The sequence below is a fragment of the Cannabis sativa genome, chromosome 8 (genome assembly GCF_029168945.1).
Source record: "Cannabis sativa cultivar Pink pepper isolate KNU-18-1 chromosome 8, ASM2916894v1, whole genome shotgun sequence".
NCBI classification, from domain to species: Eukaryota; Viridiplantae; Streptophyta; class Magnoliopsida; order Rosales; family Cannabaceae; genus Cannabis; species Cannabis sativa.
In genome coordinates this window covers 44,469,046-44,486,410 of record NC_083608.1, presented here as the reverse complement: position 1 = coordinate 44,486,410, position 17,365 = coordinate 44,469,046, and the positions used below count along the sequence as shown (strand labels likewise).

The following is a 17,365-nucleotide window of genomic DNA, read 5'->3' as shown; positions in this document are numbered from 1 at the left end:
ATGTAACTCTACTAATTTATATTAATTAAGCAACTTTTTTCACGTATGATTATTGTCTGTATATAATTAACATAATTTGTGTTAATACTGTCTCCAGAATATATAATATATATATATATATTTTTTACAAAGTGATTAGAATCACTCATGAATTTACGACGCCCACGTCCGCCACCAGCACTGGAATCTCCTCGAACCAAGATATCTCATCGTCTAACCGCAGAGCATGCTTTGCCAAGCCACGGGCCGCTAAATTCTCAGAGCGAGCCACATGGGACAAAACTGCCCCCGAAAATTTAGACAATAAAGCTATAACATCTTCAAACAACACTCCTAACTTGTTGAAATACATCTCCCCATTGTTGATAGTCGTCACCAAAGCTAATGAATCTGAATAAACTGAAAACAAATCAAAAAACCAAAAAATTTTATTAGAAAATAATCAATCTGATCAAAACACTCAAAACTCAAAATTACTATCCCTTACTAAGACCCTAAAACCTAAAAACTTTTGATATGTAATCTAGTAATAACAAAAACCTGCAATGCTCCCATCCATAAGATATCAAAAGTTTACTTTGAAAATTATCGCAATAATAAAGAATAATGTATTCAATAACCTTGATTATCAATGATTAGTGTAATTCAATACAATAAAACAAAATATATTAAATTATATAATGTAAATACTATATATATCCATATTTAATTATATATATGTCACTTGGAAAAAGAGTGAATATGCCATATATACACAAGGATTATTAAATTATTTAAATTTTCCTAATGTTCTTAACATCGTTGTATAATTGATATATATGTATATATATGTATATATATAGCTATATAGATGCAACAATAACCTTACATTCATGAAGCTGCTTTATGATAAACATTCCATGTTGACCATTCACTCCACTTTGGGTAAAGATTATAAAGCGTTTTGTATAATATTCTCTATTCGATTTACTGTTTTCGGTACTAATTAGTTACACAATTTGGAGATGATGATAAGGTTTTGTGAATATAGAAGATCGTACTACAATAATATTTTAGCTTTTATTTCTATTCACTTACAATAAGTCTACTGGGATTCTCTTTAACTTTTGGGGTATATATAGTACTATCACAAGTCACTTATTTATTACATTAATTTGCATAATAAATATAAATTGCTTTTTAATCACGTTTTCATTTATTGTGTGCCAAATATCTGTTAATTATTGTACTTTTTAACTTTCCTCACTTCTCTTTTTTATTCATATGCATTATGCATGCTACATAAAAAATGACTACACAATGTCATTTCACAATAAATTTATATTTAATTTCAATTTCATAGGTTGCCAAAGTTTTCAGGTAGTCTAATTATTGAAACTTACTCCGAAAAGATATATATTGGTGTGCCTTAATTTTTTTTTTTTATATATATATATATGTATGTAAATTATATATTTTGAACACTATTTTCTACACTTTAACTATCTAGAATGTATAACTTAACTACAATGTATATATACAAAATAGTCATGGTTCTATTCTTAGTTAAACTATAAAATCGTATAATTATGTAATTTTTTTTTTTATATATGTATGTAAATTATACATTTTTGAATGTTATTTTCTTAGTTTCTAATATACTGAAGTGTTCTATATTTTGATATATATTTTGAATGTTATTTTCTTAGTTTCTAATTTTTTATTTTTAATGTTATCATTTTTGTTTTAATTTTTTTTTTTTTTTTGAAAGAATTGTTTTAATTTTATTTAAATGATCACTAAATTAGTTTTTTCTTTAATTTATTATTATTAGGATTACTATTAGGGGGTGTTTGGAATAGGTTAATGTTAGCAAGGGAATGGTAATGTTAAACATTACCTTGTTTGTTTGGAAGGTTTAATCTTAAAATGTCATTCCCTTGGTAATGTAAATACCCTTGAGGAGGGTAATGTTGATACATTAAAAAAGAATGGGATTAGTTATTCCCTTCCATTATATTAATTTGAATAACATTTTTAAATTAATAAATAAATTTAAATAACATTAATATTATGATTTATTATAAATAAAATATGATATATATATTTAGTCTGTAAAATCGATTTTCTTATAACTGAGTTATTTTTATGTTATTAGCAATAACATATATATGCATTATACATATATTTTATGAGAATGGTGTACATAAATGACATAGAGAACAAAAATAAATAACATAGTGATATATATAAATATTTATTTTAATTAATAAAAAATACAATAAAATTTATTATTTTCTAATTAATCAATATATTTCTTTAATGAATAATTATTTTATTTTTATGTATAACTAACATTCTATAAATACAATAAAAAAATATTTCAATTTTAATTTTTTAAAATAATATATAAGATTCTTGTACTCAACCAAACAGTATAATTCAATTAACGGGAATATGATTACATATTACCCTACACAACCAAACACAGTTTACACATTTCTCTATAATCATATTCTCCTTCATAATATTCCCTATAATCAAATTATTTTGAATACCTCATACCAAACGCCCCCTTAATCTAATAGTCTAAGGTTTTAAGTGTCTGTGATAAATTATAATTTTTAATATTGTTAAAACTATTTTTGATTGTGATAAAGAATAAATACTAAGTTAAATGAATTATATATATATATGCTTCATTAACTTATTACCTAAATTAATCTATTTTCATTACATTCAAAACTTTATCTAAGTTAAATAAATTGTATACTTCATAAATTTATTGCTCAATTAAAAGAGTTCATTGTTGAGCACTTCACTTTGATTACTTGTTGCTTTAGCATTATCTGCAATATTAATAATTTGATTGGAAAATTGAAATAACATTCGTTATTAGTAATTAATAATAATTGTTGGCTACTTCTATTTTAGTATCACATTTTATTTATTTTCTTAATTTTGTCAAATTTTTTCTAAGAAAAAGTAAAAACAATTTCCTTTTTATTATTACTTAATTTTAAATAATAGAGTAAATATAATTTTTTTGAGATCCATCTATACTTACTTTTATATTAAAATAATTAAAAGTATAAAAATAAAATTAATTAATAGACTTATTGTGGTATATACAACACGTTAAAAAAAATAATATATTATTAACTCATTTATTTATATATAAAAAAAGAATAAGATACATTTTTTTAAAGAAAAAAAAGATACATATTAATACTGACCAACGAGAAAGTGGGGTAAGAATAAAAGTAATTTGCGGCATAATTATACTCAAGTTTAATTTTTTCTTTTCTTTTTTTGCAAACAATGATTAATATCATTGAAAAACCAAATAATGTTGTACAGGCTAAAAAACTATATACAAAAGTTACAAAAAAAGGAAAGTCCTCTAGCTAAACGATTTGTTCATCTATCCGAAGAATATGCACAGCTAATCCAAGTTAACTCTTAGTTATAAATAAATACTTAAGTTAATTTTGACGGTAATAATACTTAAGTTATATTTCTGAAATTTAATTTATAGGTACATAACCGTTAAATGTTTAACCATTATATCCACGTGTCATTTTCTTATTGGTATATTTGAACTAATTTTTTTAAAATAATAAAAATTTAATGACTTAGACCAATCAAAGATTGCCACGTGGCAATTTATTTAACTAGCTTGGTACCTACAGAAGTTCTAAAATTATAATTTAGGTATTATTATCGCCAAAAATTAAACTTAAATATTTATTTACAACTGGAAATTAAACTTAAATATTTATGCCGCAAATTACTCTAAAAATAATAATAAACTTTCCAATAAGCTATGTAAAACTATTAATATTAGCTGAAGGGTTTGAAAATCTAAAACCATGGCATTAATTAATGCAATACTTATATACATATCTACCTACACCATTATACTACCTAACCCAAAAATAAATATAAACTAATTTTAGTCTTTTGTCAAATATATATATATATATATAAATATACTAGCAAAAATTACGTGCGAGGCACGTATACTAAATTTTATGCTAGTTTTTTTCTATGTTATTTGAAAATGATAAAATTAAAAATTAAAGAAAAAATATTATTAGTTATTAGGTGAGATTATTATTATGTGTATTTAAATATTATAGTTTATAATGTTGTCAATTAAAAGTGAATACCGAATGTAATATATTTAGTGTTTAAGAAAGCTTGATGATTTAAATATGTTCTTAGGTTAATCCAAAAATAAATTAAAAGGTGATGTTTTAATACTTAAAGAAACATTACTTAAATGGATGTAAGATAGAAAGAAAATTAAAAATCAATCTCTAAATTGTTGATAATTGAAGATAGCATTTGTCTAAAAATTGTAGATAAGAAAACTAATGATAGTCATTGGTGGATTTCAATCTTCATTTGCTTCGATAGAGACAATAGTGTAATTTTTGTATTTTGCACTTTTCATTCTAGCCGGGTCTGCATATATCTGGATGGTCCATTTTTTCATTGATAAATTAAATATGGTAGTGTCGACAAAGCGGCGGTGTTCCTACAAATCGTGATGTATTTTCATTTAAAATGATTAGACATGGTGTGCATAGCTTATTTAATTAAAAAAAAATCAACTTATGAAAGGCATGTAAAACTATTTTATTTTTTTAAAATTACACCTTTGCGGTATATTTCATTAGTTGGGCAGCAGTACACGAAAATATTTTTTCCACAATATCTGCGAACATGACAGCAGATAGGCTCTTTGTATTGTCATCAAGTTCAACATATGCTATAGCACTGTAAAATGCATAATAAGATTGTTAGTATCTTTTTTTTATTATTATTATTATTTTAAATTAATTTCAATAACATCATATGTTTTTTGTAATATACCGTGGTGTAAGAAATCCTTCCTGGCTGCATGATGGCTTGTCACATATAATTTTTTCATTGCGATTGTATAAATCTATTTTTTTATGACATGCGTCACATAACATGTAATAAAAACTCTGGACAGTATCAATTATTTTTATTGCCGCCTCAATCCAAAAATATTTTTTCTACATCCAAATTAAATAGTGTTAATAATAGTAAGATATTGAAACAAAAGTTTTATAAAGTAAATATAAAACTTTAATTGTGCTTCTAAAGTTCTACATCAACTCTGAAATTTGGATGTTAGTCACTATTTCGCTAATATATTTAATTGTGCTTCTAATTTATGAGCACGTGATAAAAAACGATCTTTGTAATGTACTCTCTCGATTTGTTTTTTTTTTTTTGTTTTTTTGCATCTAATGCCTCAAGTTTAATTATGATAAGTTTTGGTGGGTTTTAGTAAATGTTTTTCTTTTTTTGGTTTGCATTAATAGCTAGAACATGGAGAAATTAATAAGATTGACATTCCTTTTTGTCGCAGTATGTACAAAGCAGCATAATTATAATAATGCTTCAAGTTGCTATTATTTTTATTTAACAGAAGACAAATTATACTGTATGTGCTAAAATATAACTTTTTCTTTTAATGAGTGTTTTTATAGGAAAATGGTAATTCTAGAAGAAAAGAAGAGAAGAAGAAGAGAAAAATCATAAATGTACAACAACAAAAACCCAATCGTATTTTTTTTTAGATTTAATGGGATTTATTTTATTTATTTTATTATATATAAATAAAAAGTGACCCATGAATTTCTCATAAACTATTTTATTTTTAATAATAAATTATTTTATTTTTAATATAAATAAAAAGTGACCCATGAATTTCTCATAAACTATTTTATTTTTAATAATAAATCATTTTATTTTTAATATAAATAAAAAGTCTCCCACAAATTTCTCATAAACCAAGAATTCGGTTATATAGGTACACTTTATATAGAATAGATATATAGCTTATGGTTATTAATTATACGACAATTAAATATTTAGTACCTTATATTTTTTCAAAATAAAAACTTGAGACCTTATATTTTCAATAATAATCACTTGGTACCACATTTTAACATTTAATTTGAATTTAAATTATTTTTAAAATAATATCTGATTTATTAAAATAAAAACCCTTCTATTTTTATCCCTACTCCCTTCCATGATGTGACTTTTTTCTTCTATATTCTTTTTTATCTTTTGTATATGGTGTTTGCAGCACATATCTAAAATATTATATACCTTTACAAGATTTTGCTCTGGAAACCGATGCATATATGTCGAGCCCTTATAAGAATCATTTGTATTGAAATTTTGGTTTTTTATGGTGTAGCATTCTGAAGTGGGAGATCTGTTTTTTTTTTTTTTTTTTTTTAGCTTTGTGGTTATTTTAGCAAAGTGTTTCGCCATAAATTCTGGTTCTGTGAACTTGAGTTAATTGAGTTGTTTGATTAAAGTCACAGACTTTTTATTATTATTGTTATTTTTATTACTTATATTTTTGTTATTAAGTCGTGAAGAAGAAGAAATTAAAAAAATTTATTTTGGTTTTTATTGTAATAAAATTAGATAATATTTTAAAATAATTTAAATTCAAATAAAATATTAAAATACGTACGAGATAATTTAGTCATACTAAAAAGTATTTTATGTCCACTAAATTTAGGTTTTATAAATAAGAGGCGATCCTTTTAAAATAATAATAATAATAATAATAATAATAATAATAAGAGGTGACAAATGATCATTATTAGGATCTATAAAATAATGTAATGTATACTACAACACAAGCAATATGTTACATATGTAATAAATTCAGATAAAAAAAATATATTACATATTTTCCTTTTTCTGTAATAGGAAGAGAAACAAAATTTGGTTACGGCAACCTCTCTCTTTTGTTTTCTTTTTCTGGGTTTTGAAAAATAGTTATTCCATTACGAGTGTCAGCTGTTAGGTTCTCAAGTCTAAAATTGCTGCATGCATATCTCTCTGACCACCAAACTTGTGTGGTCCTCTTCCTATTTCAGTGGGTATATTATTATTATTATTATTATTGTATTAATTTACATCTAAAATTAATATAATTTCAATATATAATAATAATAATAATAATAATAATAATAATAATAATAATAATAATAATAATAATAATGGTCCCTCCCCTACGTATAGCTTTTCATTATCTGAAGTAGCTATCGGACACTTCAAGATGACAACCTTCTTAAGTATAGACCACAACTTTTTCTAACCCATGAAATAGACTTGTCTAACTCTGGATTTTCTCTTCTTTTCTTTGGAGAGAGTTTTTGTAGTTATTATGTGTGTATTATCTCTTCTCTCTCATAACGGTCTCTTTAATTGGCCACATTTTGTCTTTTTCAAACAAATTGCCTGGATATGTTTTTATGGGTCATTACTATTCAACTTAAATGATTTAATTATGTATCAAGGAATTTTCGTGTATGACAAATTACTCATGTTCATCACTTCTTCTCTACGGCTTCAAATTATTACCAAATACTTTATGTTAGATTATGTATATATAATATATCTTCATATATAAATAATACACAAGGAAGGATATATATAATTGGATTTCGACCATATATACATATGTTTAATTAAATCATTTGGATATATATATATGTATAACTTTCATGAGCTACAGACATATATATATATATATGTATATATATATATCAGGCTTTGTTCACATGTGTTCATGAAGGCGTGCACTCATCGACCCATGTGATAAGGATTCATTTGCAAAAAAACTTTTGTAATGGTCGATAAAGCATGGCTCGCCACTTTTCAAATTTGTGTAGCATATAACTATATTTACTATGGTCCCATTTTTAAAATGCTATAGATTTATATATACTCATATAACCTTCACAAGAAAAATAATTTTTTTTAAAAAAAAAAAAAAACTTGAAAGATTCTATTTCAATCTTTTTCTTAAGAGATTTTTACGGTTAAATTCTCTCAAATATTATTTTACTTGGACTTAAGTTCAAATTTTGAGAGTTTTCTGGTAACAAATTTAAGGTGTCATCAATTTTTTACAGTTAGTTACTTACATAGACTTCCACTTATGTACACTTTTTGTATATATATGTGATATTTATATTGTTACACCGAATATTATTATTTAAAAAATACAAAAATTAATATTTCAAAATTTATAATATATTTTATTTTTAATTTTTATAATTTTATTTAATTTCAAAATAAATTTTGAAAATAATTTTTTTAATAATAATATTAGGTTTACTAATATAAACGTGTCATGTGTACAAGAGCGTAATCATAAGTAGTTTATATTGACCCTTTAACGGGATGACACCTAAAATTTACTACTAGTGCAGTAGTTTGGAAGATTTTACTACTAAATTTGAATTTAAAGAGTTAAATACAAGTAAAACGACAGTTTAAAATGATTTAGCCATCAAAAACACTTTTCTTAATTATATATTGGACTATTTTTTTATTATTTTTTTAAAGACGCCATGCACTCTCATTGTTATTGCATTTATATCACTTTATTTTTTTAAAAAAATCTTAATACTTTACCATACTATAACAACTGACTTTCTAAAAGAAATATTGTAATTATTTATTGGCTAATTAGTAATTTTCTCTCCCGAACTTTGACATGTACTAAATCGTGTCCCTGAACATTTTTTGCCGTTAAAAATTCCCCCGAACTATTGAGATTGTTAAATTTAAGGACTTTTGTCTAATTTCATTCAATTTTACTGTTTCAGTAATTGTTTATGTACTAAACCATGCTCCCCAGACTTTGATATCTACCAAATCATGCCCCTCAAACTTTGATATGTACTAAATCATGTCCCTTGAACTTTCATCCATGTTAGAATTTTTTTACTAAAATTAGACAAAAGTCCTTAAATTTAACAATCTCAATAGTTCGGGAAGAATTTTTAACGGCCAAAAAAGTTCAAGGGGTACGATTTAGTATATGTTAAAATTGGGAAAAAAAAATTACTAATTAGCCTTATTTATTTGTAAGAGTAAAATTATAATAATAAAATATATAATTATTGAGTTTCTTTTTAGAAGGATGAGTATAATAACTTCTATTTGTAGAGTAGAGGCATGCTCTAGTTTTAGCACCTAAAAAAATTATTTGTTAATATAACCTTCTATATATATGGTAAATAATTCACCTATTTTCTAGAAATTCTAAACAATTTATATTATTGAAAACTAATTTCAAAATAATTATATTAAAAAAAAATAAAGCAGACGCGAATAACACGTGTTAAATTTAATCATCAGTACAATAAACCATTCATAATTTTTTTTAAAGAAAATGTATCTGGTAAGCTCATATATAAAATATAAATTATTAAACACACCCAACCTAACATTTTACATATATAATTATATATATAAATATTTATGCATATTCCATAGCAGCTATGTGTGTAAATACATATGTATTAATTATATTTGAGACGAAAGTGAGAGATATGCCACGTGGAGGCGTAGTGGCCTTAGCTTTATCTTTCGATGGAGAGCATGGTCGGTTGAATTCCGGCATCTTTTCCTTTTCTCAACCATGCTTCTTTCAAACAGTTTATTCTTTCAGAATTCAAATTGGTTGTAGAACTGAAACACAAAATCCAGACTTAAATAAGAACCCCAATTGGGAGTTCCAATGGTTCATGAGTTTGCTGATCATTTTATACCAAAATTAGAGGTCAACTGCATACATATCATCATCACTAGTGTGTAAATTAGAAAACCCTATATCCTTGCTTCTCTTCGGTGCAATTTCGGAAACCACCATTTTAAGCTGCCATCTCTAGCTAATTTCAGAATCACGGCAAGTGAAGAGTATAAGAGTTCATGTAAGTTTTGCTTTGGTTTTAATCTGGGTTACAGTAATGGATAATGTTTCTTTCTTCTTCCTCTTCTTCAAATTAAGGGAAAAGTTTTTAATCACCTCACTAGTACTCTTGTTATATAAATCTAAGCTCTGAAGTTAACTTAATTTGGCCAAATACTCACATATTATAAACATATTGTAGCATGAGAGTGATACATATATATATGGAAAAAAAATTCACATTATTTTATTTACTAATTATTAGTCTCATTGTAGTTAACTATATATACAAAATCTTATACTTATTATAATAATACTATTTTTGTTGAGATAAATACTTTTAGGTTTGCTTCATTTAGCAAGTCTTAATCTGCACATGAAATTTTATCTTATATAAATACACATATTACGATTATTTATTTTTTTGATTCTCCCTCGATCGAGCTCATCATGTATATCCACTTTTCTCTTAATTTGTATGAATTAGGAAACCTAATCTTCGAATGCATTTTCTTGAGATTTTTATATTTATAATTATTGTGTGTATCCCAATTATACAGATCGTGAGGACTAGAAGAAGCGAAGATAGAGAAGTGAAAAGCTTAATATATAACTCCTGAAGGAATTATTGTGGTAATTTGTCAGTGAGTACTGTGTGCATATATATATATTTTAATTTTTTTCTACAAAATTATTTCTACCATACAATAATGAAAATCACATTATACAAGATATGATTGAGAATTCCAAGGACGGCAGTAGTGATTTTCCTCCAAGAGAGGATGATCAAGGCAACTTAAAAGAAGGAAAAATCACTACAAAATTAGCTTCAATATCATCTAATACCACTACTACTACAAATGCTAGCTCAAGCACGCCATGGTTAAGGCTGAAGGATCCTAGAATTGTTCGAGTTTCTCGAGTTTTTGGAGGAAAAGACAGGCATAGCAAAGTATGCACCATAAGAGGGTTAAGAGACAGGCGTGTGAGGTTATCAGTACCAACTGCAATTCAATTGTACGACCTTCAAGATCGATTAGGCCTTAACCAACCTAGCAAAGTGGTTGATTGGTTGCTCAATGCTGCTAAAGATGAAATTGATGAACTCCCTCCTCTTCCAATGCCACCTTCCGGTAACTTTTCTCTGTTGACGCCTCGCGGTTTAGAAGCCAGTAATGCTGCTATGAATGCCAATAATCAATCTAATAATGAACACCAAGAAGGATTCAAGAACATCAACAATGAGAGTAGTGAATGGAATGTTGGTTCCAGCAGATTGCCCGGGTCTAATTTTTGGAGTAATAGTAATAATAATAATAATAATTCATCTTCAGATAATGTTGTTTGGAGAGGGAAATCAAAAGAGGTAGGAAGAAATCGAAGTAATAATGATCATGAGAAAGAAGAACGAGAAGAAGAAGAGGAAGAAGAAGAAGATGAAGAAGAAGAAGAAGAAGCAAATAATAATGGTAATGAAGGAGAGAACAGTAATCTGTTTCATCATCAAAGACAAAATGTTATAAGTCATCCTTTTTTCCCAGGTATGATTAACAATAATACCATACCAAGTGGTTACCGTTGGGAGCCTCAGAATTATCCTTTGTCTTTCTTAGGCAGCGGTGGTTTCACATCTCAAACTGATAGTCATCATCATCATCAACAACATCATCATCTTCACAATTTGAATCATGTAATGTCTTTGCAGCCTTCCACATTATCTCTTTCAACTACTGGGTCTCAGTTCTTGGTATGCCCTCCTGGAAATACTACAATAACACAAACTTATTTCCCTACAAGCAATACTACTCAAGCTGCTGCGGCGGATGAGATTCATCATGATCCAAGACAAGTACACCATTTTCATCAGATGTTTAATTCCAATCCACAAAGTGGGCTCTTGCCAAATCATGATATGCACCCTAATAATAATAATCCTCATCAGACAATGAGAGCTACCTTACCACTCCACTTTAGTGCTACGAGTAGTGATTCTAACAAGCTTGTCCATCATCACCAAAATAAGGATTAATAGGGATCCATCTCATCAGTTCTCTCTCTTCTTCAAAGTACTACAAAAACCAGCTTATTCCCTGCCCTTTTTCAAGAAAATAAAGTGCTTCATCACTATATATATGGATAAGGGAAAGGTACATATATTATAATTAGAGGGCATGCATTTCTACTAATTATTATTTACTCAGACCGGTTTGCAGACTTAATTTTATATATATATTTTTGATTTCTTATATATGTTTTATTTATAAGATGTGTGATCAACTTATTGTATTAAATTAATTTTGTTTTCTTCAAAGTGTTTGAATTTGAAACTAGCTAGAAGTTCATCAATTCATATCAGATCTTTTCCTTCAGCTGTAATTTTGCATTTATTGGTTGTTGTAAGTAAATAATACGTGTGCAAATTGATTGAGTATGCTAAAAAAGTCATGCTATCCTATATCACTGGGTCTAATGGTATATATATATACATACAAAATATTATATGATCACTACATGCATGCGTTTGTCATATATGTAATGTACATATTTAATTATCACTAGTACACCATAAATATTATGTATGTATAGTTATATATGTATCGATCATAGCGTGTTCAACTTTAGTTGTGAATAGTAATTAGCCCTTTATTATATTATTTATTAAATTAAAATATATATGATAGGATATTTATTATCACTTAGTGACACCATTAGTTTAAAGAAAAGAAGAAGAAAAATGCACACACATGTATATATATATATATATATATATATATAAAAGGTATCGGATTTGGAAACATCATTGGGACATGCCTGATCACTTTCTCTGAACCGATGGACATAAGACGAGAAAAATGTAGAGATTAAAGTTATGTAGAATCTGGACAGAGTTTCAAAACTGTTGATAGAGGAGGAGTAAATAATACAGGTGGGGATCGAAAAAAGAAACGAAGGCTTTTCTTTTTCGGAGTGATGAAATCAGTACACTGCTGATCATGATCAGAGAATTGTCTATATTTTTGCACAAGATCCAACAAGATAAAATATTGTATACAAACAAACGATGAACGAAAGGTTTTGGGGGGGAAAGACTCCAGTCTACGAAAATTACAGCTCCAGTTACTGTTGGACTTCATAATATATACATACACATACATTTATAGATATATTGTTTCTTTCTATTATATATAGTATAATTACATAGCTTCGAAGTGTCTCGATGTGCACAGTAGCTTTTCTGCCCTGTCTGCTCACAAAATTACATGTGGACCGTTGGTACATATATCCATTACAGGCTTTACAGAAGTGTGTATAGAGAAGAAATGAGGTCTCTTATTTTATCTCTTAATCTTAATTCATTTATGATATATCGTATATATGTGTACGTACGGTGTAATTAAACAACAAACCAACTCATACAACACAAGATGAGCTGGAGAGGGGTAAGGATATGTGAAAAACGGATAAAAGAAATCGACGATCCACTCTAATAATTAATTCGGGAAAGAAACTAAAAGATATTGACTTCTAGGGTTTAGATGAGCATATACATATAGATATATTTTGATATCAATGGTTATTAATGGTAAAAAGAAAAGGACATGCATGTTATTTACCTTGAAATGACATTTCGTTACTATTACAAAAAAAGCATATGACCTCATTTAGTACCCTGTCAATAGTTTCAGCATACAGTCTATTGTCTATAGATTATATATTGCTAGGCATCAATGTACACCATACCAATTTTCTTGACTTTCAAAGTAATCTTTTCTATCTTCCTTTTAATAAATTTTTAATATAGTTTTACTATTCATTCAAAAAAAAATATAGCTTTAATTATGTCCACTCTGTTATGAATTTATATACATATATATTAAAAATATAGTTTTTAATAGAACTTACGTCTACAAAAACCCTCTGATAATACGTCTAAATCTACATTCTTCTTCCTTTTCTTTTTCTTTCTTCTCCCGTCCTGTTCTTCTTTCTTTTCCTTTTCTTTACTGTAACAGTGAAACCTTCTCTTTTCTTCTCCTTACTCCTTTCTTCTCCTTACTCCCTTCTCATAAAAAAAAAAAAGAAAAGTAATCAGCTCAAAGGTGAAACTTTTAAGGGAAAAAAAAGAAAGAAACAACTTTTTTTGGCTTTCAAGGTAATTTTTTCTCTCTCTTCTATATAATAAGTTTTTAATATAGTTTTACTGTACATTCACAAAAATATAGCTTTACTAATGTTTACTCTGTTATGAATTATATATATTAAAAATATAGTTTTTAATAGAACATACATCCACAAAAATTCTCTGATAATACGTCTAAGTCTACATTCTTCCCCATTTTCTTTTTCTTCTTTTTCCTCCTGTTCTTCCCCTGTTCTTCTTTCTTCTCCTTTTCTTTACTGTAACAGCGAAGCCTTCTCCTTTCTTCTCCTTACTCCCTCTGATAAAAAAAAAAGGAATCAGCTCAAAGGTTAAACCTTTAAGGAAGGAAAAGGAAAGAAACAACTTTTCTTCGCTTTCAAGGTAATCTTTTCTCTCTTCTTTGTAATAAGTTTTTAATATAGCTTTAATATCCATTCAAAAAAATATAGATTTACTTATGTCCACTCTGTTATGAATTTATATATATTAAAAATATAGTTTTTTTGTAAAGCCCGCTTAGTTAATTTGGAAATTAGCAGTTGTTTATGTTTAATTATGAAATTATTTATAGCTATTTAAATAATTTATTACTGTTATTTATGGAATTCAGAAATGCATGATTATGTCATCAGTAGTTTTTATGTTTTGCATTTCCGGTGTCCGGTATTTTGGAACTCGGCGTTTGGCTCAGTAGAAATCACAACTTAGTATGTTAGTAGTTTGGGGACGGGTTTTAGACATTGGGAATGTCGGGAATGGCCGGGAATTTAGAATTTCCCAAAAATACCCCTTTAGTATGATTTATGTGATTTTATGGTGGAGGGGCAAAATGGTCTTTTTGCCCCATTAGTATTTTGTCTTCTAGTGAAATTATTAATGAAAAAGAAATGTTTAATTGTTTAATTGTTGGCTGAATAAAATGGAATTTTATGGCTTTTATTTCATTTTTCACACACTTAGCAAAAAAATAGAATTTTCAAAAAGAAACTCTCTCTTTCTTTCCCTTCCATTTTCGGCCAAGCTTTGAGCAGCAAGGAGTGGGTTTTCTCCTTTGATTTTGGCTTGTTAATTCATCATCTCTTAAGGTCCATTGCAAGCTAGGTTGGTTCTTGTCTCTCCTTCTTTAATTTCTTGAAAAAAATGTGTAAAAAGTGATGGTTGCATGTGAATTGTTGTGATACTTGCTGTTGTGAATGGTTGTTATTTTCTATGGATTTACTTTGCTATTTTAAGTAGTTTAAAGTTAGTTTATGCATGATAATTACTTAGAATCAAGTTTTGAAGTCTTTTTAGTTCAAGAGCATGAATTTTGAAAATATATGTTGAATCTGTAAATTGCTTGCTGTGGTTGATTATTTTCGTTTTCGGAAGGCTTAGTTATGCATTTTTATGTAGGTTTGATCTAGCTTAATTGCATGTTAGTGGATTTAACCAAGTTTGAGTTTTGGAACTCAAAGCTTGGTCTTTAATGGTGAATTTTGTCTCGTGAGTTCGGTGAATTTGTTGCCTTTAAATGGTTATTTGGGGCATATAGAGCGGTACGGAAAGTTTGGGACCAATTGGGGTTGAATTGGTCGAGTTATGAAAAATTTGGTTTCTTTGCTGAGGAACCGGAATTCGGTTGTGCATCCGAATTCGGATGAGGGTTCGATAATTCCCGAGCCGGAATTCGGTTGGGCAACGTCTGGGTTGGGGAATTTTTCCGAACCCTAGTTTTCCTCGTTTTTAGGTTTTTAGGGGTATTGCCATGCGTTTTATCGATAGGGAAACTTTTAGTTCCAAGTTTTAGTCCCGGGAAGTGATTTAGCGTGTCAACTTATAGCGTTGTGATTTTTATGGTTTAGGAGCCGATGTCCGCCGCTCGGCTTCGGTTCCGGTCGGGTTGGCCAAGACACACACGAAATCGGAATCCGGAGTAAGATTAGTATAACGGTATGCATATGTAGATTACATGTTTAGCGTGCATGTAGGAAGCCTGCTAGATTACATTAGTTATGTATATAGGCTTCGAACCATCCAACCCTGTCACGTCGGTACAGTGGAGTATGACCGAAGAATGAGTATGACCGGTTCGACCGATCAGCCGACATTTGGTTGGTGGTTCGGTGCTTATTGACCTATCCCGTCGGTACAGGCTGGAGTATGACCAATAATGAGTATGACCAGGTTCGACCGATCAGGAGGATACTTGTCAATAGTACCGTCCCTATGAACGTTCAAAACTCAGTACCATGTTGGACATGGCAGTAGTGGCTCAGTACCATGTTGGACATGGCAGTAGCGGGACTCAGTATCGTGTTGGACACGGCAGTTAGTTTTATGTATGATATTATTATGCTTTTCTTGCGAGTCTGTCGACTCACAGTTTATGTTCATGTGTAGGTAAAGGCAAGGCTATTGCTGATGGACCGTGAGCGAGCTTATGAGATTGTACATGTCGGGGCGGTTAGGCCTGGAGCGTACGATCCTCGGGACAGCAGGGCTGAATTTTTGTAACTGTCGTTAGACGACTTTTATTTTGATGTAATAGTTAAACAGTTAAAACTTTTGTAAATGGTTTTATAAATCGGGATCCCGAGTCTTTTGTAATATGTTTTACAAGTTTAATCAAAAAGCAAAATTTTAATTAATCACGTTTTTCCATAAACCTCGTTGATTAGCAACGAGCTGCACAGTACGTTAAAAAAATCACGTAATACGCCTAAGGTAGTTAGGGTGTTACAATTTGGTATCAGAGCCGCCAGGTTGTCTTCCGAAGATCGTCACGACATGTACAATCATCATCAGCAGTTAGCTCGGTTCACGGTTCAGTAAGCCTTTATTGCTTTAGTAGTTTATTTTATTCAGTTATGAAAAAGAAAAGCCTGTTAGGAAGCATGTTAGTAGCCTGATAGTAGAATAGGCGCATGTTTCGTTTTTAATTTCCAAATTAAGCGGCATTAGTAAGCGCGCCTTGAATACGACCTGATATGCCAACTCTTGGTTTCGCAGGCGGTTCTAACTAGATGGACGCCAGACGGACTACCAGGAGTCAGGGCAACTCCGTAGGGTCGAACCAAGGACAGGGAGCTCAGTTTCCCCCACCTGCCAGGGGCCGAGGTAGAGGTCCCCGAGGCAGGGCTCGTGGCCGGGGTGATGAGAACCCGCCACAGGCTGCCCGAGCTCCCCGGCCGATCGGGGAGCCCCGAACCGGGAGTTTCGGTTTGCGGAGATGCAAGCCCGGATCGAAGAACAAGACCTCGAGATTCGGAGGTTGAGACGGCGGGGTGCTCCTGCGGCCCGGTGCCCGTAGTTCCAGTGGCACCTGCCCCTGCTGCCCAGGCCGAGATAGTGGTGGCGGCCCATAGATTGGAACCTTTATATGAGCGGTTCCGGAAGCAGGCACCTCCGGTATTCCTGGGAGGTCCAGATGTAATGAAAGCCGAGCAATGGCTGACGGTGATCACCAAGATACTGAACTTCATGGGTGTCAC

General features: G+C 29.4%; 1 protein-coding gene across 1 annotated transcript; it reads left to right on the top strand.

The window, feature by feature from the left end:
• Positions 1–9,330: 9,330 nt before the first annotated feature.
• On the top strand, positions 9,331–12,120 carry LOC115701300 (transcription factor TCP13). Its single transcript, XM_061103003.1, has 2 exons — positions 9,331–9,773; positions 10,312–12,120. The coding sequence occupies exon 2, from the start codon at positions 10,485–10,487 to the stop codon at positions 11,778–11,780; it is 1,296 nt and encodes a 431-aa protein (XP_060958986.1). The 5' UTR covers positions 9,331–9,773; positions 10,312–10,484; the 3' UTR covers positions 11,781–12,120.
• Positions 12,121–17,365: the final 5,245 nt, after the last annotated feature.